At 57.4% G+C, this 22934-nt stretch overlaps 1 protein-coding gene and 1 long non-coding RNA gene across 4 annotated transcripts in view; one reads left to right on the forward strand and one right to left on the reverse strand.

The window, feature by feature from the left end:
- The window catches only part of PSD4 (pleckstrin and Sec7 domain containing 4), a 37616-nt gene that overhangs the window by 11872 nt on the left and 2810 nt on the right, over window positions 1-22934 (forward strand). Inside the window, exons 2-16 of one of the 3 annotated variants that reach the window (XM_060309585.1) lie at window positions 9059-10143; window positions 11251-11376; window positions 11676-11754; window positions 12246-12627; window positions 16424-16633; window positions 17071-17151; window positions 17287-17399; window positions 17609-17667; window positions 17825-17914; window positions 18936-18979; window positions 19329-19489; window positions 20564-20634; window positions 20726-20889; window positions 21414-21558; window positions 21840-21983. In XM_060309585.1, coding sequence (XP_060165568.1) covers window positions 9172-10143; window positions 11251-11376; window positions 11676-11754; window positions 12246-12627; window positions 16424-16633; window positions 17071-17151; window positions 17287-17399; window positions 17609-17667; window positions 17825-17914; window positions 18936-18979; window positions 19329-19489; window positions 20564-20634; window positions 20726-20889; window positions 21414-21558; window positions 21840-21983 — 2841 coding nt within the window. In that variant the 5' untranslated portion in view covers window positions 9059-9171. The remainder of the gene's footprint in view (window positions 1-9058; window positions 10144-11250; window positions 11377-11675; window positions 11755-12245; window positions 12628-16423; window positions 16634-17070; window positions 17152-17286; window positions 17400-17608; window positions 17668-17824; window positions 17915-18935; window positions 18980-19328; window positions 19490-20563; window positions 20635-20725; window positions 20890-21413; window positions 21559-21839; window positions 21984-22934) is intronic. The other 2 variants (XM_030837398.2, XM_060309584.1) reach the window with 2 other exon arrangements.
- On the reverse strand, window positions 14593-22020 carry LOC132598242 (uncharacterized). The gene is made up of 3 exons (XR_009566242.1): window positions 21916-22020; window positions 20540-20716; window positions 14593-16622 (listed from the first exon to the last, which is right to left on the reverse strand). It is a non-coding gene; the product is annotated as an uncharacterized lncRNA (long non-coding RNA).

The raw sequence follows: 22934 nt of genomic DNA on the forward strand, positions 1-22934 counted from the left end.
GAAGCAGAGAATCTCAGGCTTCTGGGTGCCCAGAGAAAGGCCTGGTGGGCACGTCCCTGTGGACTCCTCGCCATGCGCGTGCGTGTGCGCGTGCGTGTTGGGGGGCGCAGCTGGAGCCACGCCCTGTGCGCTGTGGGCCAGGCCAGCCTGGGTCTGAGGCCCTTGGATTCTGGGCCTTGCAAGTCGAGGAGTCTTCTGGGAGGTTGGATTTATGAGGACTAGAGTTCAGGGAGGGGGCCGGGGTCTTTGGACCCTCAGCAGGGAAGCTGGTGGTCACTGAGACCGGAGAATAGATGGTGCGGAGGGAGGAGAGCACGGTCCGGTGAGCGTGGTTCCCCCAGCCTCGGACTCAGACTCCTGGACCCCTGTGGCCTGTGGCCTGCAGACATACGTTGGGAATTCAGCCGTGGGAGATGGATGACAGTCGGTCCATGCGGTCAGATGCTCTGAGTTCTAACCACAGCTTCGTGATTTCCCAGCTGTGCCACCGTGGGCAGTGGCTTAACCTCTCTGAGCCTGCCTCTGGATCCATGTAATGGATATAGTAACAGTTCATAATGTAAGTGACAGGGGGGACTCAGGGGCTATTGGGGAACCCTTTGTCACTGTAGGACAGTTACACCAGGTGCCATTATTACCTACCCAAGACGGCCGTACACAGATTGAGGGAACAAGAAAAGTTACCAGCCCCAGGGCCCTCCCGAGTCCCACCGAGTGCCCTGCCAGGACCCGAGAGCTGGGCAGAGATGAGAACCTAGTGACAGAACGTGGGGGGGAGGGATGGGGCGTGTTCACAGTCCGGGGCGCTGCGCCTTCCTCTTTCTTTCTCCCAGGCCCCTGATTCGGGGCTGCGTGGAGGGTGGGGGACCCCCGGGAGCCGGGGCAGGGGGCTGGGGCCAGAGGCGCCAGGCCTGGGAGCGGGTGCTCTTGTCTCAGGGCAGGAAGTGTGAGGTGCAGCGCAGCTGGGGAGCCCCAGAGGCCTTGGGGCAGCAGGGGGGTGAGTGTGGTGAGGGGAACGGAAGTCGGAAGCTGCAGCTGCCACGTTCCCCATTCACAGGCCAGACGGACGGGGCAGCAGGGCCGCTCCCGGGGAGCCGGGCCCACACACCCCTTCCCGGGTCCTCTGGAGGTGAGCAGGGTGGGCCTGCTTCGGGTGGGGGGCTCGGAGGGCGCCGGGGGGCGGGGATGTGGAGAGTCCCGTGTGGGCCCTGGCGGTGACCGCCGGGGCAGGTGGGCAGGAAGAAGGGCTCCACAGGCCCCTGCGTGTGCACCTGCTGTGCGCCCGACCTTGGGCTGCAGCCCCATCCTTCCCCTTCCTCCTCTCCGTCCACCGGCCCCTCCCAATCTGGCCCTTTCTGGGATTCCTGCTCTGGCTCCCACGTACCCCAGCCTCCCCGGAGCCCCTGGGGGTCTGCAGTCGTGAAGTGGCCAAGGCCCCTCCCTCCTAAAGCTCCCGTGAGCCTCCCCAGGTCCCTGGTGGCTGCTGGGACTGGTACCCAGCAGGGGCTTCTGTGGCCAGAGGGCTTCTGAGCCTTGACCCCTCGACCCTGGAGAGAAGGAAGCCATTCGGGCTGGGGCTTTGGGTGCGGTCATCGTAGGAGCTGAGACTCGGGGCTCCCGCAGGGAGGACGGGTGGAGGGGAGGGGCCCAGCGTGCTGGTTTGCCTGGGCAGTGCTGGTTTAGGCCCGTCGACCTGTTGGGTAACAGGGACCAGCTCACTCTCAAAGGCTTCCCTGTTTGGGACACGTCGGGCCTTCTAGTTGTAATTGTTCATCTCAGCCACTGCCCCCTTATTCTAGGGCCTGAGATCCTGTGGGTGGAGTCAGTCCTGCGCTAAAAGGCTGGCAAGGGTGACCTGTCATCAGCTGATAATAAGTACCCCAGAGGACCGAGGGGCCTTAGCCAGGAGGCCTGTCTCCCAGGGCTCTAGGGCATCACAGGCTCCCTCCTCTACAGATAAGGAACCAGCCTAGGGATTAGAATCCAGGCTCTAGGCTCTCTGTAGTGGGAGGGGGAGATCCAAGAAGGGGTGAGGGAGGCCCAGCCTGGCCCTGAGCCTTTGCTGTCCTTCACAGGCAGTAGCGTCTCTGGAGACCCTTTGGCCCTCTCCGCCCACCCTTCCCCCCATCCTCTCTGCCCCTACCCCGTCCTCTCTGCCCTCTCCATCCTCTGTCTCTGCCTGAGTCTCAGCTGACCCCACCTCAGGGTTCTCAGCACCAACTCGTGTGTGTGCGCGCGCGCGCGCGCGCGTGTGTGTGTGTGTGTGTGTGTGTTTCTCTCTGCACATTTGCATGAAGCCTCCTTCCTTGTGGGCAGGATGTGGGGTGGCCCCCAGTCAAGTACCTTGGGTGCTCTGGCCCCGGGTTCAGGCAGGGGCGTCTGTCCTGCACCTTGAAACTGGAGACGCTCGGGGAGCTGTCCTCAGGGACAGCACCCTTAACCTGGCTTCCGCCCAGGGCTGCTGAGGGACAGGACAGGTCACCTCCTAAATCCCTGGATGGGCCAGGAGCCTTTTCTTTTTGCATAGGAAGGAAACATTTCCAGGGCAAAAGGAAGCAGTTTTCTGAGTTGGAAGCTTAAAGGGAGAGAGAGAGATGCACACTCCGGATAGGACATCCCGGGCCGACTCCTGGGGGACTGAGGGAGCCCACTGGGCTGAGTCCGTGCTGTCAGGGAGGACAGGGAGTCCGTGTTTGTTTGGCTGCAAGCCAAGTTAGTCTGAGCATGACGTAGTGTTTCTGAGCACCTCCCAAGGGCTGGGTCCAGCATTAGCACTCAGACCCCCTCCCACTGTATAGCAAACCTCTCAAGGAGCTTTATCCATCTTATTTCCTTCTTTCACAGGCAAGGAACCAGGTGAAGCTTTGGACCAGAGTCACATGGCTCGTCCATTGTAGCTAGGATCTGAGTCTAGTCTGTGAGCCTCCAGGTGTAGGGTGAGTGGGGGCCGAATGCAGGACATTCACGCTGTCATCTTTCGCACTCAGGCAGGCTCTCCCCCGGCCTCCCATGGCCTTCAGCACCTCAGGGCACAGGCTCTGTGCCCAAGCGGGGGGTGGAAAGCAAACCCACTCTCAAAACGATGATGCAGGTGCCATCTGGGCTCCTTCCTGCCCTAAGATCAAAAAGACATTGGTCTTGGGCCTCCCTGGTGGCGCAGTGGTTGGGAGTCCGCCTGCCGATGCAGGGGACACAGGTTCGTGCCCCGGTCCGGGAAGATCCCACATGCCGCGGAGCGGCTCGACCCGTGAGCCATGGCCACTGAGCCTGCGCGTCCGGAGCCTGTGCTCCGCAACGGGAGAGGCCGCAACAGTGAGAGGCCCTCACAACAAACAACCAAAAAGACCTTGCCTTGAAGCCCAGGGTGGGTGGCGGGTGGTGGTGGGAGGGACTTATGTCCCCCTGGTCCCCGAGCCGTGGATTTCTGTGTCCTTTACCTCCCATCAGCTAATGCAGGCTCAGCCCCTGCAGAGGTTACTCCGCTCAAGACAGGAGCCCTGGGGGCTGCCTAGTGCAGCATTGACTCTCTCCGCCCCACCCCATCCTCAGCTTCCTCCCTAATACTTCCTCTCACTGGCTTCTGGACTCAGAGCATTTTTTTGCATTCCAAAGAGCCATCACACTTCTTCCAGAGCTTTTCCTTAAAAGTTTTCTCTTCCTGAGCCACCACGATGCTTAGAAAAATGAAGGGCTGCTTATTTCAGAGATAACAAGGCCTACCTAAGAAGCCTGTGGCAGATGCTTTCTCCCTCCTTTGTTCTGGTTAAGATGGCTGAGCGATTTCAAAAGCCATATCGCTAAGCCTCAAGGGTGAAAAAAAGGTAAACCAAGAAAATGCTAGACACATGAGAACTAGGCTCTGCTCCCCAGTTCCTCTGTGTGTGTGTGTGTGTGTGTGTGTGTGAGAGAGAGAGAGAGAGAGAGAGAGAGAGAGAGAGAGGGAGGGAGAGAGAGAGAGAGAGAGGGAGAGAGAGAGAGAGAAACTTCTTAAACTCGCATTTCTAGTGGAGAGCACAGGACAAGGTGGTTGAACCGGTCCTGATGTCTCCTTTTCTCTGTCCAGCTACTGCCTCAGAGCCAGAACCCAGATGAGCATTTTGGCTGCTGGGTTGGCCTGGCAGGAGCCACCTCTGGAAAAGCTCTGCCCTAAGGGTTCTGGGCTTCCTGGAAGGAAGGTGTGATTGGCTCATGGCCAGACTGGCCCTCAGGGGGGAGTCTTCATGTTGTAATGAGGCTAAATCTCTTTCTCCAAGCCTCAGTCTCCCCAGTCCTGTAGGAAGGTTGTTGAGGAGGGGGCTTTCTGAGGATCCATCCACCCATCCACCTACCCATCTGTTCATCCACCCCTTCCATCCATCTATCCATCCAACTGTCCCTCCATCCCTCCTTCCACGCTTCCATCCGTCCCTCCTTCCATGCTTCCATCCATCCATCCACCCACCCACCCATCCACCCACCCATCCACCCACCCATCCATCCATCCCTCCCTCATCCCTCCATCCCTCCTTCCACGCTTCCATCCATCCCTCCTTCCATGCTTCCATCCATCCATCCATCCATCCACCTACCCACCCACCCACCCATCCACCCACCCATCCATCCATCCACCCATCGATCCCTCCATCCCTCCTTCCACACTTCCATCCATCCCTCCATCCCTCCATCCCTCCTTCCACCCTTCCATACATCCCTCCATCCCTCCATCCCTCCATCCCTCCATCCCTCCATCCCTCCTTCCACCCTTCCATCCATCCACCCATCCATCCATCCATCCATCCATCCATCCACCCATCCACCCATCTACCCATCCATCCATCCATCCATCCCTCCCTCCCTCCATCCCTCCATCCCTCCTTCCACCCTTCCATCCATCCATCCATCCCTCCATCCCTCCATCCCTCCTTCCACCCTTCCATCCATCCATCCATCCATCCATCCATCCATCCACCCATCCCTCCATCCCTCCATCCCTCCTTCCATCCATCCATCCATCCATCCATCCACCCATCCCTCCATCCCTCCATCCCGCCTTCCCTCCTTCCACCCTTCCATCCATCCATCCATCCATCCCTCCATCCATCCATCCACCCATCCATCCCTCTATCTCTCCATCTTTCCTCTTATTTTCACAAACATTTCTGGAGTGCCACCTCTGAGTCAGGCAGGCCCTGCCCTGAACAGTGGGGGAAACAGGTGAATTAAAGTGACTCTGCATCAGAAGAAATTCATGCTCCATTCAATCCATGAATTCCCAAAAGAATTGATTTATGGGTGGGAAGAGAGAGTGCTGCTTAAGGGAGCTACAGACCTGGGTTCAGATCCCAGCGTCTCCACCCACCAGCTGAGCTACCTGGGCACAGTTCTGAAGCTCTCTGAACCTTGTTTCCTTAGTAGTAGGAAGGCGATGTCACCACGTGTCTCACTCGTGGAACTGAGCCCACAAGACTGAGTCTGGGGCTGCAAAACGTGAGCTGGGTGAGTGGCACACCGCAGGGGCGGGGCGCTCTTGACGTAGGTTGGGCACTCTTGACATAGGGTTGGGTTGTCAGGTACAAGACAGAGCGCAGAGCTGAATTTGAATTTCAGATAAATAATGAGTCCGTTTTCAGTATAAATACGTCCCCAGGATTGAGCATCCTCTATTGTTTACTTGCTAAATGTGACAACTCTACTGAGGGGCCATGTGCACCTGTCTGCCTGCCTGGACCCAGGACACCCGCCACCAGCCTCTGTAACCCCAGGTGTCTCATGGGTGGTCCTGAGCTTCTCAAGTCAACACTAACCCTCAACTTTCTAACGACTGGAACTAGAGGCTAACGATATACCACCAGAACTTTGACGTTGGAGTGGGTATAACACAATTGGTCACTAAAACGATTGTCGGTCACCATTTCCACAGCGAGACAGCAGTAGCGGGAAGCACAAAGAACCTCCTTCTTGGCGATTACATTTTGGGAATGGAAGGCAAGCTAGAACCACGTGGGTTAACACACTAGGGATTACACTGTGGAGTAAATGCTCTGAAATAAGAGAGAGAGATGGCGTGCAGACATACCTCTTTCCCCACCACGTGCTGGATCTGTCCGTCCCTGCTTCCCCCCCAGGTCCCCACCTCACCTCCCTTGGGTCCTTCAGTTCCCCTCAGGCCCCAGACATCTGTTGTCTTCTCCTTTGGTCTCTGGAAAGCTGCCTCAGCTTCTCTGATTTTTCTTTCCCTTGGAATCCATGGAGGAAGACCCCATTTCTTCTGGGAAGGCCAGTCCAATCCTCGTTTGTGTCTAGCCTGGTCATTAACATTTACCTGTGTGGCTGCTTCGTTTCATATACATACTTATTTATAAGGACCTATTGGCAAAGAGGGACGTGTGGGACTCCTATCTTGTTAAAAATTGCAGGGCATCCTTTCCACCAGCCGCTCCCCAGCATTTCCCATTCCCATGATTGGCATTTGAACTTTCCTGTCAAGTGATTCACTAATGAGAGGAGGGGAGTTGATGTCATTTGGGTGGAATGCTGCGATGCTCCTAAGGCGGGCGCACATCGGATAGAATGTGTGGAGGAGGGAGGGCAGGGTGGGGTGTTTCCAGAGGGGAGCCAGCTAGGCACAAATAGACCAGGTCTTGGCAGGGACGGAGGGTCAAGGGGTCTGGGAAGGGAGGTGGAGATGCCTCGTGTTCAGGTGCCTGTAAAGTTGGTGCTTCCCGGCACCTCTGCCTACCATCTCCTACATGCAGCCGCCTTCCCAGAGTTTCCTGTACCCTAAGGGCTGGTTGCTTGAGAAGCCTGTGGTGGGGCGGGGGGGTGTCTCACCTCCTTTCTCACACTTCATCATTCTCCAGACAGGCCTGGGGAGGGAGGTTGGATCCAGAGGGCTTGCCCGAGTATAGACAATGGGTTCTGGGTGCACTCCCTCCCTCTCTCTTGGTGATAGGACTATAGCAGGGCTCTCCCCTGGGGTGGAGAGAAAGAGCCTCGAATGATGACTGAAGCTGAGCTAAAGGAGTTGGAGACGCATAGGAGGATCAGAGTTCAAATCTATTGGCTTCAGAGCATCAAATACAAGATGAAAAGTAAGAAACGGCCCCACCTCTTGGGAAGTCCCAGTCTATTGGGGAGGCCAGCTGAGAACTCAGTGGTAGATGGGCCCTTCCTGGGGTCTAAAGCTTCCGAATCCTGAAGCCCCAGTTCAGCAATTACAGTTTCTTGCTGTGCTCACAGTGAAGAACATGAGGATTGGAACAGAGGGAGCAGTAAAAGCCCAGAAAGAGATTCTGGTTTTGAGAGACTTTTTTTTTAACATCTTTATTGGAGTGTAATTGCTTTACAATGATGTGTTAGTTTCTGCTTTATAACAAAGCGAATCAGTTATACATATACATGTGTTCCCATATCTCCTCCCTCTTGCGTCTCCCTCCCTCCCACCCTCCCTATCCCACCCCTCTAGGTGGTCACAAAGCCCCGAGCTGATCTCCCTGTGCTATGCGGCTGCTTCCCACTAGCTATCGATTTTATATTTGGTAGTGTATATATGTCCATGCCACTCTCTCACTTCGTCCCAGCTTACCCTTTGAGAGACTTGTGGGACGATGCTTTCAAGGGGAGTTAGAAACTTAAATTCGTGCGGGTCCTTTCTTGTTTCTCTCGGGCGCCTCCTGAAAGAAGGAACAGTGCCCGGCTGAGGTTTCTTGGTGACCTTAAACAGAAGGACCCCACCCAGCCTTTGTTGCCCAGCTCTGAGTGTTCCCGTTGATTGAGTGTCTCGTGGTGGGCCATGAAGTAGGTGGGAGTGAGTATCAGGAAGTTACGCATGGTTACAAGTCAGGAGCAGGGGTGTGTGTGTGTGTGTGTGTGTGTGTGTGTGTGTGTGTGTGTGTTCACGCGTGTGTGTGCTTTTGTTCCCCCAAATATTTCAGAATGGCTTACACGTACACACAGTCCTCAAAATAGAGATATGTGAGTGAGGAAAGTGAGGCAAAGGGAAAATAAAAGCTGTGACGTGGTCTGGGGTGCACTTAGTACGGGAAGTGTGTGCATAGGGCCTGCGGACTTAACCTGCACTTCCTGAGGGCCAGTACCGAGGGAAAACAGGTCGAGTTACGAGTTTCACAGTGTCCACAAGCCAGTTGTTCTGAAGAAGCAGGGCCACCCCGAAAGCCCTGTAACCTGGGCACCACACGCAGGGGATGGAGATGCGCGCTTCTAGGAAACGCCCCATGAAAATCCTTGGCCACATCCGATTAGGCCCGGTGCAGAGTGCCAATGCGGCCGACGCGCCGGGCAGCTCTGAGCAGGCATGGGGCAGCCCCAGCTTCCCGCTCCCCAGAAGGCATCAGTCTCCTCCCTGTGCGGCAGGTCTGCCCCGTGGGCTGAAACCTCCTCATGCAGCAGCCCAGGCTGGGCTTCCTCCTGAGCCAGGCTTGCATGGCTGTAACTGAGAACCGGCCAGTGAGCGTGGCAAGGATGCAGGCCCCCAAAGACAGGAGCCGTGGGAGGTGGAAACAAGACCAGCTGCAGCCTTTCATCCCTGGCTCCCTGCTTCTCCCTCGAGTCTGTCCCATTCCCCTCACCGCCAGTCCAGGTCCGTTTGGCTCCCACGTACATTGGTTTCCCCGTCCTTTTTTTTGGTTTGCCGCTACTTTCCCGCTATTTTTTTTCTTTTTTTTTTGCTCCCCCTCCCCCCTCGCCCTCCCCCCTTTCCCGCTATTTTGAGACATTTCCACCTTCTGCTCCTGCTACCAACCATCTTAGCCTTGGCATTCTCCAATCCAGGTTCCCCAAAGAAGGGTCTGGCTTGCCCAGTTCATCTCTTTCAGCTCAGCCACTCGGGCCACCCTCAGCCACCAGACGAGTGTCTTTGGGGCAGGTGCGAGCAGTTGCAGTTGTGGGTCAGACGGCGCGTGTGGCGCACTTCTCACCCCCTCAGGGCTGCGGAGGGCAGCGGCCCTTGGCCTGGGTTATGGATGTGGCAGGCGCTCGAAACCACGTGTAACTCACTGGACGTGTGCTTCCAGGGGCTGAGAGCCCAGCGCTAACCTGCCTTTGCTTTGGGTACTTCCAGGGTAGATGTGGGGTCCCAGTCACCCCCCTGGCCGGCGACCCCTCTGATCAACACAATGGGCTTGTGAAGGCGGACGCTTCTGGGGACTCCTGTGCAGCTTTACTCTGTGGAGGATGGGTGACGACGGACTCTGTGAACACCCCAAACCCATGGAATTGCTCGACATCTGTTTGGGAGACCACATGCAGCTCCACCCAGGAGCACACCTGAGGCAGACACGCGGCCGCCCTGGCCCTCTCGGACCTTGCGGGGAGCAGACCTGGGCCTCTGACCCTCCTGATTCCACGAGGCGAGATGTTCATCCCGGGGGCTCCAGCCCAGAGCCCGCGCACCTGGGGAGCGACTCTTCCCAGGAGGGGGCAGGGCAGAAAGCGGCATTCCCCCGGTCACCCCGGGACAGCCATCCTCTGGGGAGCCCGAGGCAGAGCCAGAGCACGTCCACCCAGGTGGTGTTCTGGGCGGGCATCCTGCAAGCCCAGATGTGCGTCCTGGACCTTCAGGAGGAGCTAGAGAAGACGGAAGGGATCAGAGCTGAGCTGAGATGCTGCCTCCCCACGGCGTCTCCTGACCTCCCCACTTTCCCCTCCAGCCCGATGGGACCCCGGGACTCAGGCCTCCACCGCAGCACCCCCGTGGACGTGTACGGGGCCTCGGGGGAAGAGAGCAACGGGCCTGAAGGGGAGAACCGGAAGCCGGCATGGCTGAGGGAGGGCGCGCCAGAGTCGTCCCCGGAGTGGGGTCCCGAGGAGGAGAGCATATTCTTTGACAACCCCCTCTTCCTGGAGAGCCCTTCCTCGGCCCCCAGTGTGTCTGAAGCGCGCTTTTCCTGGGGGTTCTCAGATCCCTGCACAGATGTGAGGACCGGGCCCCAGAGCCCGCAGACCCTGGAGCCCTCACCCCCAGGAGGCAGTGTGCCGTGGGAGCTGGGCAGGGAGCCGGATCTGGGGGACAGCGCAGTGGATCCCAGCGGGCACACCACACCGCCATTCCCTGTGCCCACCTGTAGGCTGCACTCCTCCTCCTGGGCTGTGGTGGGCACCACCGAGGGGGCTCCCGCAGCACCTCCCGGCCAGGAGGAGAGCGAGGTAAGCAGAGCCCTGGGAACCATCCCCAGGCTGTGCATGGGGACACGGAAGGAAGGGCCTTCCTCTGTGGTCACCAGGCCCAGAACTCTCTTCCCAGGTGCTGGGGCCTTTGGGGATCCTGGAGCAATAGCGCAGAAAGGCAGGCCCAGCGTGGCCTTCAGAATGAGAGGGAATTTTACGGGCGCCATCCTGTCAACTGAACATGACGGCAATTAATGTTAAGGCACAGATGTCTCCCATCTCGCCAGCTCCGTGGACACATTTGGAGAACAGACAGCTCCTCCGGTTGCCGCGTGTTCCAGGCCCACCTCGGGCTCTCCCCCTCCCACCTTGAAGACATTCCCAACTGTAACAGGGCAGTGGTCAGCCTGCTGGGGTGACCTCTGCCCCTGGTGGGGAGATGTCTGCTTTAAGAGTCCTCTCTTTTGGGGAGAGATTGCAGCATTTTGTTACTTTTAGCTCACGTGAGTCAGTGCGTCCAGTGTCACCCGACCAGGCCCACGTGACGATGGCAGAGGTCTTGATATCAACTGGCACAAGTCGTAGGGACAAGTTATGTGAGCGCATTTTCCCCAGGGAGGCCTCTGCTTAAGAGATAAGGAAACTCAACATGGCAGAGCAGGACTGTAACTTTCTAATCTCTGTGGTCCCAGAGAGCAACGGGGAAGAGCTCATAACCAGAGCAGCTCTCAGCTGACCCCGAGATCAGAGGAGCTGCTGACACTGCCCAGGCCCCTCCATGCACAGGCTGGGGTCCCTGTGCAGGGCAGTTGTGCCTGTGTCCTGTGATGTGCATTCTGGGGCCTGGTTGCTCTAGGGCCCCTGGAGTCCTCAGAGGGAGACCTGGGAGCCCTGTCCTGGGAGCCGGCCGTTTGCGCTCATCTGGGATGGCAGGGCCCAGCCCAGTGCCTGGGGGCTGTCCCCCTCTCTACGGCACAGCCCCTCCTTGGGCAGATGCTACATGAGACAGGGCCATCTGAGCAGACAGAGCAGAGAAGACTAGAAGTCAGTGAGCATGGATGAGGCCCCAAGGCTGGAAGGGTGTCGGGAAGGCCCTGGGAGCAGTTTCCCTTGGGCAAACCTCTCTCTTCTCCTTTGCTTCCCGAGACCCCTCTGGGAGACAATCTTGCCCCTGCCCCGGCTGCAGCATCCTGTGTGGACAAAGCATTGACCTGGGAAACAGAACGTGTGGGATCTGATGCCAGCCCTGCCACGTATCCTGTGCAACCTTGGGCAAGTCACTTCCCCTCTCTGGGCCTCAACTTTTCCATCTGTAAAGAAGGAACATGAAGCCAGTGATTTCCAGGGCCCAGCACCAGCACCCCTGGGATGTGGGTCCCATCTGGGGTGCCACTTCTGAACTGAAGCCCAGACCAGGGTGTGAGGTCTGGGTGGGAGGACAGCAGGGACGGGGGTGGGCCCTGTATACTCATGGTCCCTCTTCCCTCCCTCTCCTCCCCCATGCCTTCACTGCCCCCTTCACCTCTCAGTGCCTCCGGGGCTCACAGATGCGTCTGTGTCTCTCTCAACAGGCCCTGCCCAGTCACGAGGGCTGGCAGACCAAGGAGGTTCCTTCCTGGCCCCAGGGGCCTCTTCGCCCCCAGGACAGAGGTGAGATCCAATATGGGATCTGGGAAATTGGGTGGTTGGAGGCTTTGGAATCTGGAGTGGGGACAGAGGGCCTTCCCCGGGGGTGTCATTAAGGAGTCCCCTTGTTTTGTGTTGGAGCCAGACAGACTTGGGCTTAAATCCTGCTTCTGCCTCTGTGGCTTCATCAGTACGATGGGTTTTAAAATACTCATCTCATAGAGTAAATGAAGAAATGTACAAAAGTCCCAGCCGTTTGGATGCCTGGGTCTCAGTGGTTTAGCAAGCCCTGAAACCCCGGTTACCTTAGGGCTGAAGTTCTGGGAGTCGTCTGCCCGCTGTCCCTACGTGTGGTGTGTCACTGCCCGACGGGGGACAGAATGTGCCGCTCCAGGGAGGAGCCCTGGGATGGGGGAGCTGCTGGGGGTGGCAGCCCAGGCTGTTCCCTGGCTCTGCCCCTTGGCCCTCAGCCTACTCCTCGTCCCATGCCAGCTTTACTCTACACTCTTCCTCAGGTGACAGGCGTGCAGAGTGTGCCCAGGAGTCTGCTCCCTGCACTGTGTCCCCTGGCCCCCGGGGGAGCCCAGCCTCTTCGTCGGAGCCGAGCAGCCCTGAGTCTGAGGCCAGAGGCCCCAGCCCCCGGCCCAGCCCCCTGTCCTCCCAGGAAGGCAGCCCGCAGCTCTGGGGCCGCCACCGGGGCAGCGTTCTTTCCACGTGGATGCTAGGTACTTCAAGCCCTTCATTCCTGGAGACAGATGGGGCAGCGCCAACTTCCCTGGAGAGAGAGAAGGCAGGAGAGGCCCCAAGCCCAGGGAAGGAAGTAAAGAGTGACGGCCCAGCCGGGACTGCCGAGGCTGGAGCCAGGCAGCCTGACGTTCTCTTGACCTCTACAGAAGGGTGAGTGTCGTTCTAACCACCCTCTGCCTCCTAACGATGCAGGCATTTAAGAGTACCCGGTATGATTCTTTTCCCATATGGGTCCTTACAAAATAGTATAGTTCCCTGTGCTATACAGTAGGTCCTTGTTGTTTATCTATTTTATATACAGTAGTGTGTATCAGTTCATCCCAAACTCCTAATTTATCTCTCCCTGCCCCCCAACCCTTTCCCCTTTGGTAACCATAAGTTTGTTTTCTATGTCTGTGGGTCTATTTCTGTTTCGTAAATAAATTCAGTTGTATCCTTTTTTTTTTAAGATTCCACATATAAGTGATAGCATATGATATTTGTCTTCCTCTGTCTGGCTTACTTCACTTAGTATGATAATCTCTGGGTCCATCCGTATTGCTGTAAATGGCATTATTTCATTCTTTTTTATGGCTGAGTAATATTCCTGTGTGTGTGTGTGTGTGTGTGTGTGTGTGTGTACACATACATACCACATCTTCTTTATCTACTCATCTGTTGATGGACATTTACGTTGTTTTCATGTCTTGGCTATTGTAAATAGTGCTGCCGTGAACATTGGGGTGCATGTGTCTTTTCAAATTATAGTTTTCTCTGGGTCTATGCCCAGGAGTGGTATTGCTGGATCATATGGTAACTCTAGTTTTTTAGGGACCCTCCATACTCTTCTCCATTGGCTGCACCAATTCACATTCCCACTCCAGTGTGTAGGAGGGCCCCTTTTTCTCCACACACTCTCCAGCATTTACTATATGTACACTTTGGGTTGATGGTCATTCTGACTGGAGTCAGGTGACGTGAGAAAAGCACATTGGGACTTAACATACTAATATCTGTTAAGCCAGGATTATATGACTGGAGGGTCTGGTAGCACAAGAAACCAAAGAGCAGACAGTCATCCACGTGGGGCAGGACTTGAATGTGTCGAGGCAGAGCCAGGGAGACGTGTCCACGGCTGGACACCAGGAGAGGACCAGGGGTGTGTGCAGCGAACCTGACCTGACCAAGGCCATGTGCCCAGAAAAATGGGGGCCATGCTAGGCAGGTCTGGGGAGAGGGAAGGCCAGAGCTTGTGATGTGGGGATTACGTGCCGCTTTGAATTTGAGGATGTGTCTGGGAGGCCCAGGGCGCTGACTCGGATCTCAGGGGAAGCCGGAGCAGCAAGGAGAGGTTTGATTGGGACCAAAGGAATGGTGGATCTTGGTGGGTCCATAGCAGGACTAAGTAACCCTAGAACTGTGACCAGGGGTAGGAATAGTCCAACTGGAAACCATCCTAGATGTCCACCTGCCCCAAGGATGCTGCATGAAGGCTGTCAGCCCCTAGGTTCTCTACATGGGGAAGGGGTTTTGTTGGCCAAACAGGGGTCATATGAAAGAGACCAGGGGAAACAGTGATGGTTCAGGTCGTGGACCTAGTGTTGGACTAACTGGAAGATTAACTCCACTCCCATCTCGAAGTCATTGGGTGATGGTGAACCCCAGGCAGTGCCAGAAACCAGAGAAACCAAAGAAGCCTCTTCTGCAGCTGGAAAGCTACACTGTCCCTGAAGAAGTTCAGACTAATCAGAAGAGTCTCTAGGTGTCTAAAAAGAGAGGGTTCATGATACCCAAAATTAAAGTTAATTCAACCCCAAATAAAAGTAAATCCACCTAAAATGAGAACCATACTTTCATAGTAAATAATGAAAAAAGGTTTAATTGATGCTTTTCTTGGTAAATGGCACTAAATATTACATAAGTAAATTTATTTAATCTTATATTTAATACACTATAGGAGATTAATTTTCCTGGCCTAATTTGGTGGCCCAATGAGATGTCTTTCATTCATCCTTAACTTTCACAGCGAGGTCATAAGGGTCTATTTAATTTATCATTTTATTTTATTGTTTTATTGTCGGCCGCACTGAGGTGGCATGTGGAACTTCCCCAACCAGGGATCGAACCTATGCTGCCTGCAGTGGAAGTGTGGAGTCTTAACCACTGGACCACCAGGGAAGTCCTATTTTATTTTATTTTTTTATATCAGCTTTATTAAGATATAATTCACATACTATACAATCCATCCATTTAAAGTATACAATTCCATACCAATTTATATTTGCCCTGTGGGGTGTTTTTCCTCAAAGTGCCTTCCCATCTAGATATTATTTGAGTAACAACACTCACTGACTAGGTCTTTTTTTTTTTTTTTTAGATGTTGGGGGTAGGAGTTTATTAATTAATTAATTTATTTTTGCTGTGTTGGGTCTTCGTTTCTGTGCGAGGGCTTTCTCCAGCTGTGGCCAGCGGGGGCCACTCTTCATCGCGGTGCGCAGGCCTCTCACTATCGTGGCCTCTCTTGTTGCGGAGCATAGGCTCCAGACGCACAGGCTCAGTAGTTGTGGCTCACGGGCCTAGTTGCTCCGCAGCATGTGGGATCTTCCCAGACCAGGGCTCGAACCCGTGTCCCCTGCATTAGCAGGCAGATTCTCAACCACTGCGCCACCAGGGAAGCCCTGTCTAGGTCATTTTTGTAAAAGTATTTGAGGGCTTTGTCAGCTGATAATCTAAGTAGCTCTCTTTAGATGTGACAAGCGTGTCATTATTGTCATTTTCTCCTCTTCGGTTGTTCACGGGACTAACTCTTCCCGTTCCTCACTTGTCAGTGGCTTCCCAGGTGATCCCTGGAATCTTCCAGCATCACTTTCACGGCCTTCACAGAATCCTTTCCGGCAAGATTTGTAACTTCACTTTTCAGTTGGTTTCCATTACGTTTGCCCTGCCTTGTTGGATGTGATGAGCCTCAGGAAGCAGTGAGAAGTTACCGGCACAGACGCTGACCCCGTTGGGGGCAGAGACGTACATTTGTGTTAAGCAGAAAGGGCTGTCAGGTGCAGCTGCATTTTATAAGTGGGCAGTCTGTCGGTGAACGTTTTCATACCGTGATAAGTTTTCTTATCTGTACAACTCCCTAACTGCATCCTAATAGTGGATGACTATTCCACTAATGAGGAAACCCCAATACCTGGTTGCCATGTTGCAGGGAAAACGCAAGAGTCAGGTAGAGATGGGGCCGGGTGACTTCTGGGATTCTGAGTGTTCTCCGAGTCTACCGTGAGGCTTACTGGGGCCTGTGCAACCTCTGCAGGGCACCATCCAAAGCCCCTGCTGGAAGGCCCCCTCCTGTACCACAGGGCTGCCGATACAGGAAGGCAGGGGATGGAAACCACCTGTGGCAACCCCAGCATCACCGTCCCTAAAGCTGGTCTCGCCTTCCGTTCTCGCTTCATCCTTGCACCTTCCTTGGCTCCAGATCTAGGGGTGGAGGCTGGAGGCTGGAGCTGGGGGAGGGGAAGGGCGGCAAGGAGGCATGATGGGGCGGGCGGGACAGGTGAGGGACACGAGTGGCTGCTGACCTTTGGGGAGGTATTCCCACCCCTCCTTGGGATGGACTAAACACCACTGGGGTCTTCAAAGGGCTGCACCTGCCACCTGAGGTGAACTCGGCTCAGAACATCCCTGTGGTTTACCTTAGGAAGTGCTGGTACCGAGCTCCGCTCCAGCCCTTGCTAGCTTCGTGTGAATACTGCCCTCTCTGGGCCCTCCGGGCGCCCAGGTCAGGCCAGGCAGGCTGTGACCCTGCCTCTTCCCTGGGGGAGGCCCTGGTCCGGCTCTTCCCCGGCCACACGAGGCCCTGGAGCTCCAGCTCCTGCCCTGAGCTCTGGGCGTGGACTTCTGAGCACACCCGCCCCTACGACTGACCTCAAGGATGCTTGACCCCGAGCCCCTCTGTGTCCATCCCAAGTGGGAGTCTGAGGTCACTGATGGACTTTCGCAGGCTTCCTGAGAGCCCCGTGCCCCACGCGCAGCCCCCAGAGGAAGGCCAAAGGCCGCCAGCTGGAGGCAAGGTGGAGAATGGCGTCAGGACCGACAAGGTGGCCTGGAACTTGGCCTCCCGCCTCTATCGCCTGGAGGGCTTCCGGAAGTCCGAAGTGGCCGCTTACCTGCAGAAGAAGTAAGGGGCTTTGAACCTGAGCAAGGCCGAGGTCGAGTCAGGAAGGGAAGCAGCCAGTGGGCTCCCTGCCCGCCCGTGTCCCCCCAGCCCGACCGCTGACCTCTCGAGCCTTCATTCCTGTCCCGTCCACTGCACCCCTCACCCCTTTGCCCCCCAGACCCTTGCCATGCCTGCCTCTTCCTCTTAGTCACATTCGTGTCACCCTCGACCCCTGCTTAGAGCCGCCGGACCCGGCGACCTGCCTCCCCCACCCCAAACCCATGTCCCTCCCACTCAGCGTCGGATGGGTGCCAGTGCCCTCTTGGAAACTAGGGTCCAGCCTGGCTGTGCCTTTCCCTTGATCTCACCCCCCCCCAGCCCCTGTCAGGCCCCAGGATATGTGCAGGCCCCCAGTCCAGAACCCCAAAGCACGCTTCATCCCCACTTTCCCTCCACAGCAACGACTTCAGCAGGACGGTGGCTGAGAAGTACCTGTCCTTCTTCCAGTTCGGAGGCCAGAGCCTGGACCGTGCGCTCCGGTAACAGCTGGGGGCCTTCTCTGGGGAGGAGGGAGGGATGGTGGGGGGCAGTGGTACCACCGGCAGGGCTGGAATCTGATCGGCCCTGAGCTCTGGGGCTGCTGGGCTCTGCCTGGACTCTGGCCCTCCTTCCAGGGACTTCCTCCACGCCCTGGTGCTCAGTGGGGAGACCCAGGAACGCGAGCGGATCCTCTACCAGTTCTCCAAGCGCTTCTATCACTGCAACCCTGGGCTCTTCTCCTCAGTAGGTAGGGAGACGCCGGCCCTTTGGGGGAACCGGGCAGAAGGATGGCAGGGAAGTGTCCCCAGTCTGCTTGGGGGTTCACTGGGTGGTGGCTGGTGGGAGTGTGTTTGGGGGGCTCTGGGGACCCAGAAGCATTTGGGGCTCACCCTGCCCAGGGTGGGCAGAGGAAATGCAGGAGTCCCGGTTCCAACGAGCTTTCTCTCTGGGGGGCAGACTGCGTGCACACCTTGACCTGTGCCGTCATGCTGCTTAACACGGACCTGCACGGACAGGTGAGAGCCTGGGGCTCCTGGAAAAGGGGAACCGAGGCCTGGGATGGGGTCAGGGAGGGCCCTGGGGACCTGGGGAGGGTTCGGAGTAGCCGGCCGGGGGTCTTTCTGTTGGGGTCGGGCATGTGTGCCAGTGACGCCCCTGTCCACATGGCCACAGAACCTCGGGAAGAGCATGAGCTGCCAGGAGTTCATCACCAACCTGAGCGGCCTGCGGGACGGCGGGAACTTCCCCAAGGAGCTGCTCAAGGTACGCACGGGGGCTGCTCAGGGGCCCGGAGCCTTGGCTGTCTGTCCCAAGGGCCACGTGAGCTCACGCCCGGCTTTGCCGAAACACCCTGGAGAGGACAGGCCTTCCTCACTGAAGGGAACGAAAAGTGTGGGTCCCGGGCCAGCCGTATCAGCGTCACCTTGGAATTTATTAGCTTGTGTGAATTCACAGCCCCCCCCCCCCGCCCTGGACCTACTGAATCAGAATCTCAGCCTGGGGCCCTACGATGTTCTGTCATGCTTCTGGGTGATCCTTAGGCCTGGGGTTTTGGTTCTCAGGGCAGAGCTTCAAGTAGTAAAAGTCTAGAGCTAGGATTCGGGGGCCAGAGGTTCCAGGGTTTGGATTCAGTTCACTCCTTAGCCAAGGCAGCTTCCTCCAGGGCGAGTGACCATGTTACAGGGTTGTTATCACAACCTGCCTAGGCCAGGGCCTGGCCCACAGTCTGCCTTCCTAAGCAGTTAGAGCATTTATTCTCTTGTCTAGTCAGTGAACATTAATTGAACACTTACTAGGTACCCGGTGCCCCACTGGGCATGGCCAGGGCTACAGAAGCCAGCCAGCCACATTGATATGAGGACTCTTGGTCATATCATTTCAAAGTCACAGCACCTCGTTTATTCATTCACTCGCCGTACACTGACGGCCCCGGTAGTCAGCTGTTCCTGTCGTGTCAGATCCCTCTGGGCAGGATGGTATGTGGGTGATTCGTTTCCCCTTCAAGGGAACTGGTTCAGGCCTCGCTGAGCTCAAGTAAGGACGAGGATCGCTTTGGTCATCCCTGTGTCTCTAGCTCCCAGCACAGGGCTCGGCACATGCCCCGTACATTGTTGCATGTGTGCACGGATGCGCGGACGCATGGGCTGCTTCCTGCTCGGGGCAGAAGGGCAGCTACGTCGGGGTGGAGGCAGCAGGCTGCAGCACGCCCGTCCTACCTCTGCCAGACGGAATGTGCACCCCACGGCCCGAGGCTCCCGGGCCCACCTGTATGTTTCTGTTCCAGGCCCTCTACTGGTCTATCCGAAGTGAGAAGCTCGAGTGGGCTGTGTAAGTGAGACCCATCTTGCTTCCCCTCCCTCTCCCCTGCCCTCCCTCCACCCACCCACCTGAGTTGGAGAACTGAGTTGGAGCCCCTGGACAGGGCTCCCCTCTATGTGGCTGGAGCCAGAGGCGGGGCAGTGGGCCGGGGAACACCTGAGGAACCAGAGGTGGCGAGGGTATGGGGATGGTAGGCAGTGATGGGTTGCCTTTGGAGGAGGACTTCTCCGGGGGGGGCGGTGTCCTGAGGTGTGGCTTCCCAGCAGGAGAGAGAGGATGGGGGTCCTGAGGTGGTGGTGGGCACCTCCCGATGGCCTCTGGCCGGTCAGCACCCCCAGCCTGATTCTCTGATGTCCAGGGATGAAGAAGACGCAGCCAGGCCCGAGAAGGCCCAGCCGTCTTCCCTGGCTGGCAAGACGAGCAACCCCTTCCTCCAGCTGGTCCAGGACCCCACGGCGCCCACCTACAAGCAGGGCATCCTGGCTCGGAAGATGCATCAGGATGCGGACGGCAAGAAGAGTGAGTGTCTGCCTGCTGCCACGCGGGGGCATCTGTCTGCCCGTGAACGGGGTGTGTGTGCAAGTGCCGTGTCCAGGGACACCGTGCAGAGAGACGGCACGGGCGGAGGACAGGCAGCCCATGTTCCTGCCTCAGTGCTGACCGTGAACCGGGGTCTGTGTCATGTGCTGGGGGTGGGGGAGGGGTGCAGAGACAAGATAGACCTAGGGACCCCCCACCCCCGAACCCCTGTGCTATGGTGGGAATTAGACAAGCACACCAGTGTCTGGTATAAAAGGAAGAAAGAGCTGCGTGGTGTAGGGAGGCCTCCATCGAGTGTGGAGTGTGCAGGAGGGCAAGGTTTCTGGTTTTGTTTTGGGGTGGAACGTGGGGGACAGGATAGTTAAGGCTTCTGGGACGCAATGGTCTCTGAGCTGAACCTTGGAGGAAAAGAGGGCCTGATTCTTTGTAGTTGGGCAGAGGGATCCCCACCGAGAAAAGAGCACGGGGCGTGTGAAAGAGGATGGCGTGAGGTGCATTGGGCCTCATCCTGCAGACTGTTGAAGGCTCTGGAGCCGGGCAGCCACGTGACCAGAGCAGGAATGGGATCCCAGATGGGCTGGGGTACGGTGACCCGCCAGGGAACTGGCGTTTGGCCGTGAGAAGTCACATGAGCAAGGGCAGGAAGTGACCGTGGGGAAGCCGGCCTTCCGCCCTAGCATCTGAGCCCCTGGGCGTCTCTGATGGGACCAGAATGATGTCCGAGAAGAGCTGTGCTTGTGGGCGGGGCGGGGGCGTGTTTGGAGTCAGTGGGCGGGGCGGGGGCGTGTTTGGAGTCAGGACGGTCTGTATGAGCCTCGGCTTTTGTGGTTGTTTGTAAATAGTGCTGTTTTGGTATCTGCGAGTGGTCGCCCATGTGTGAGACACGGTACTGCCCGTCTTTGTGATCGGTTGTGTTTTGTTGTGCTCAGGCATGTCGCTCTACACCCCGGGGAGGGACTGGAGTTGGTGGAGGGGAAGCGGGGGGACAGTGTGTGTCTGAGGGTCCAGAGGGGCGGCCACCACACCCACCTTTGTGTTCTGCTCCTGGGGCAGCGCCGTGGGGCAAGCGCGGCTGGAAGATGCTCCACACGGTCTTGCGAGGGATGGTCCTCTACTTCCTGAAGGTAGGAAGGGAGTCTGCACCCGCGATGGGCAGCACGGGAGGACGAGCAACTGATGCAGACCTCTTTTCTGAGCCCGTGTGCCCTGTGGCAGGGAGAGGACCACGGCCTTGAGGGGGAGAGCTTGCTGGGGCAGATGGTGGACGAACCGGTAGGGGTGCACCACTCGCTGGCCACTCCCGCCACCCACTACACCAAGAAGCCGCACGTCTTCCAGCTGCGCACGGCCGACTGGCGCCTCTACCTCTTCCAGGCACCGTGAGTTTCGGGGGGGGAACAGGCAAGCGGCAAGGCCCCAGCTTTCCTCCCTGACCCCCCTCATCCTCTGACGGCTACCGGCCCCGCCCTGGGGGGGAGGTGGCGTCCTGACCAGTCCACCTGAGATGGGCTGCTGGCCGGGGTCCGGCTACAGCTGGAAGCCGGGGCTTCCTGCTTCCGTCCCCTGCCCTTGGCTCACTTCGCCACTGCACCACCTCTTCCCCGAAAGTCCGACTGAGCCTCTCAGTTCCAAACAGAGGATTCCAGGAAGTCACGAACGCTCGATCATTTTTTGGCATTTGATATAAACTCTATTGCCTTCCCAGATTTGCCTCTTTGTCTGCTGAGAAAAACCACAAGCGGGGGTCAACCACCTCGGCCAGTGGCAGGACTTCTCTGGCTTTTGTCGGCTCTGAGTCCTGAGCTGCCGGGCTGCTGTGCAGACCACGGGAGGCTGAGGGCGGGGATAGGTGATAGCACCGGCCTCTGTGGTCCTGGGGACAGACGGCCGCCTCTCCCTGCAGCACTGCCCAGGAGATGATTTCCTGGATGGCGCGCATCAACCTGGCCGCCGCCACGCACTCGGCGCCGCCCTTCCCCGCCGCGGTGGGCTCCCAGCGCAAATTCGTCCGGCCCATCCTTCCCGTGGGCCCCGCCCAGAGCTCCCTGGTACGGCCCGGGGGAGGGGTGGGATGCCGCGCGGGAGGAGGGTGCACCCCGGAGGACTAGGAAGGAGATGAGAGGCTGTGCAGCTGGCCTAGGAAAAGTTGGGGGGGAGGGGGAGGGATGGGCTGAACACCTAGGCCCGGGATCGGGGATCGAGGTGTACACCTGAGCCCAGGAACGGAGGCGGGGGGCGGGGGTGTGGGGGGATTCTTGGGCTGCCCACCTGGGCCCGGAACGGAGTGGGAGGGCTCGGAGCAGCTTCCCCCACTGTCTCCCGCTCCCAGGAGGAGCAGCATCGATCCCACGAGAGCTGCCTGGATGCTGCCTCCGACGACCTGCTGGATCTGCAGAGAAACTTACCGGAGCGGCGGGGCCGCAGCCGAGAGCTGGAGGACTACCGCTTGCGGAAGGAGTACCTGGAGTACGAGGTGAGGTGCCCGCGCCTCACCTTCCGCCTGGACCCTCTGCCGCCCTCTCGTGGCCGTGGCTGTCCCTGCAGCCTTGGCTCAGGGCAGGGGGAGGTGCTCCTGTGAGAACACGGGGTGCTGTGTGCGCTGTCTCCACACGAGTGTGTGCACACGCGTGCGCAAATTGTGTGTGTCCGTGTGCACTCGGGCCGCTTCCCCTCTTGTCCTGGGGGCACATAGCAGCTGCTTGTCTGGAAACACTCTTAGGGAATGTTACTTTCATACATGTCTTTGCTCCCAAGAGTATATTTGGCTTTTCCTACACTGAAGGGAAACCTATATTTTAACAGAATTATTTCTCCTAATACCTACCTAATAATAATAATAGGCAGTATTTCTGAAGCTCGCATTGCATGGATTATCTTATTATCTAACTACTCTGGGGATAGGGGCGGTAATCCTCATTTTACAGACGAGGAAACTGAGGCACAGAGAGATTAAGCGACTTGTCCAAACCTGATACATTTTCAAGAGACTCCAATTACATCCGTGCCTCGTGTATGGTCGTAACTAAGGAATGACCTTTATTAGCTCTGTGATCGATGCTGAAACATTTTTTCCCACCCAGCACGCACCCTGCACCCAAATTCAGGAGGAGGATAGGCGAGGGGCATTGTGGGAACAGAAGGGGTCACAGGCCACCCAGGGGCAGAGAGGGGAGAAGGGAGCGTCAGTGTCACCTCCTGGCTGTGCCCACCGGCCCTCGCGCTGCCCTCTCCCTTTCTTTCTGGTTTATCCATTTGGCGTACTGGCTGCATCCATCGCTGTGAGCGCGCCACTTCCCAGAGGCCCCGGCGTGTGGCCGATAGGACCCAGCTCTGCACGCGGCATTCCAGCCTCTCTCTACCACTTTCTGACCAGCTGGGACCTTTAGCAAGGCCCACCCCTCCCTAGGCCTCACTTCCCTCTTTA

This window comes from Globicephala melas, chromosome 12, assembly GCF_963455315.2.
Source record: "Globicephala melas chromosome 12, mGloMel1.2, whole genome shotgun sequence".
Classification (NCBI taxonomy): domain Eukaryota; kingdom Metazoa; phylum Chordata; class Mammalia; order Artiodactyla; family Delphinidae; genus Globicephala; species Globicephala melas.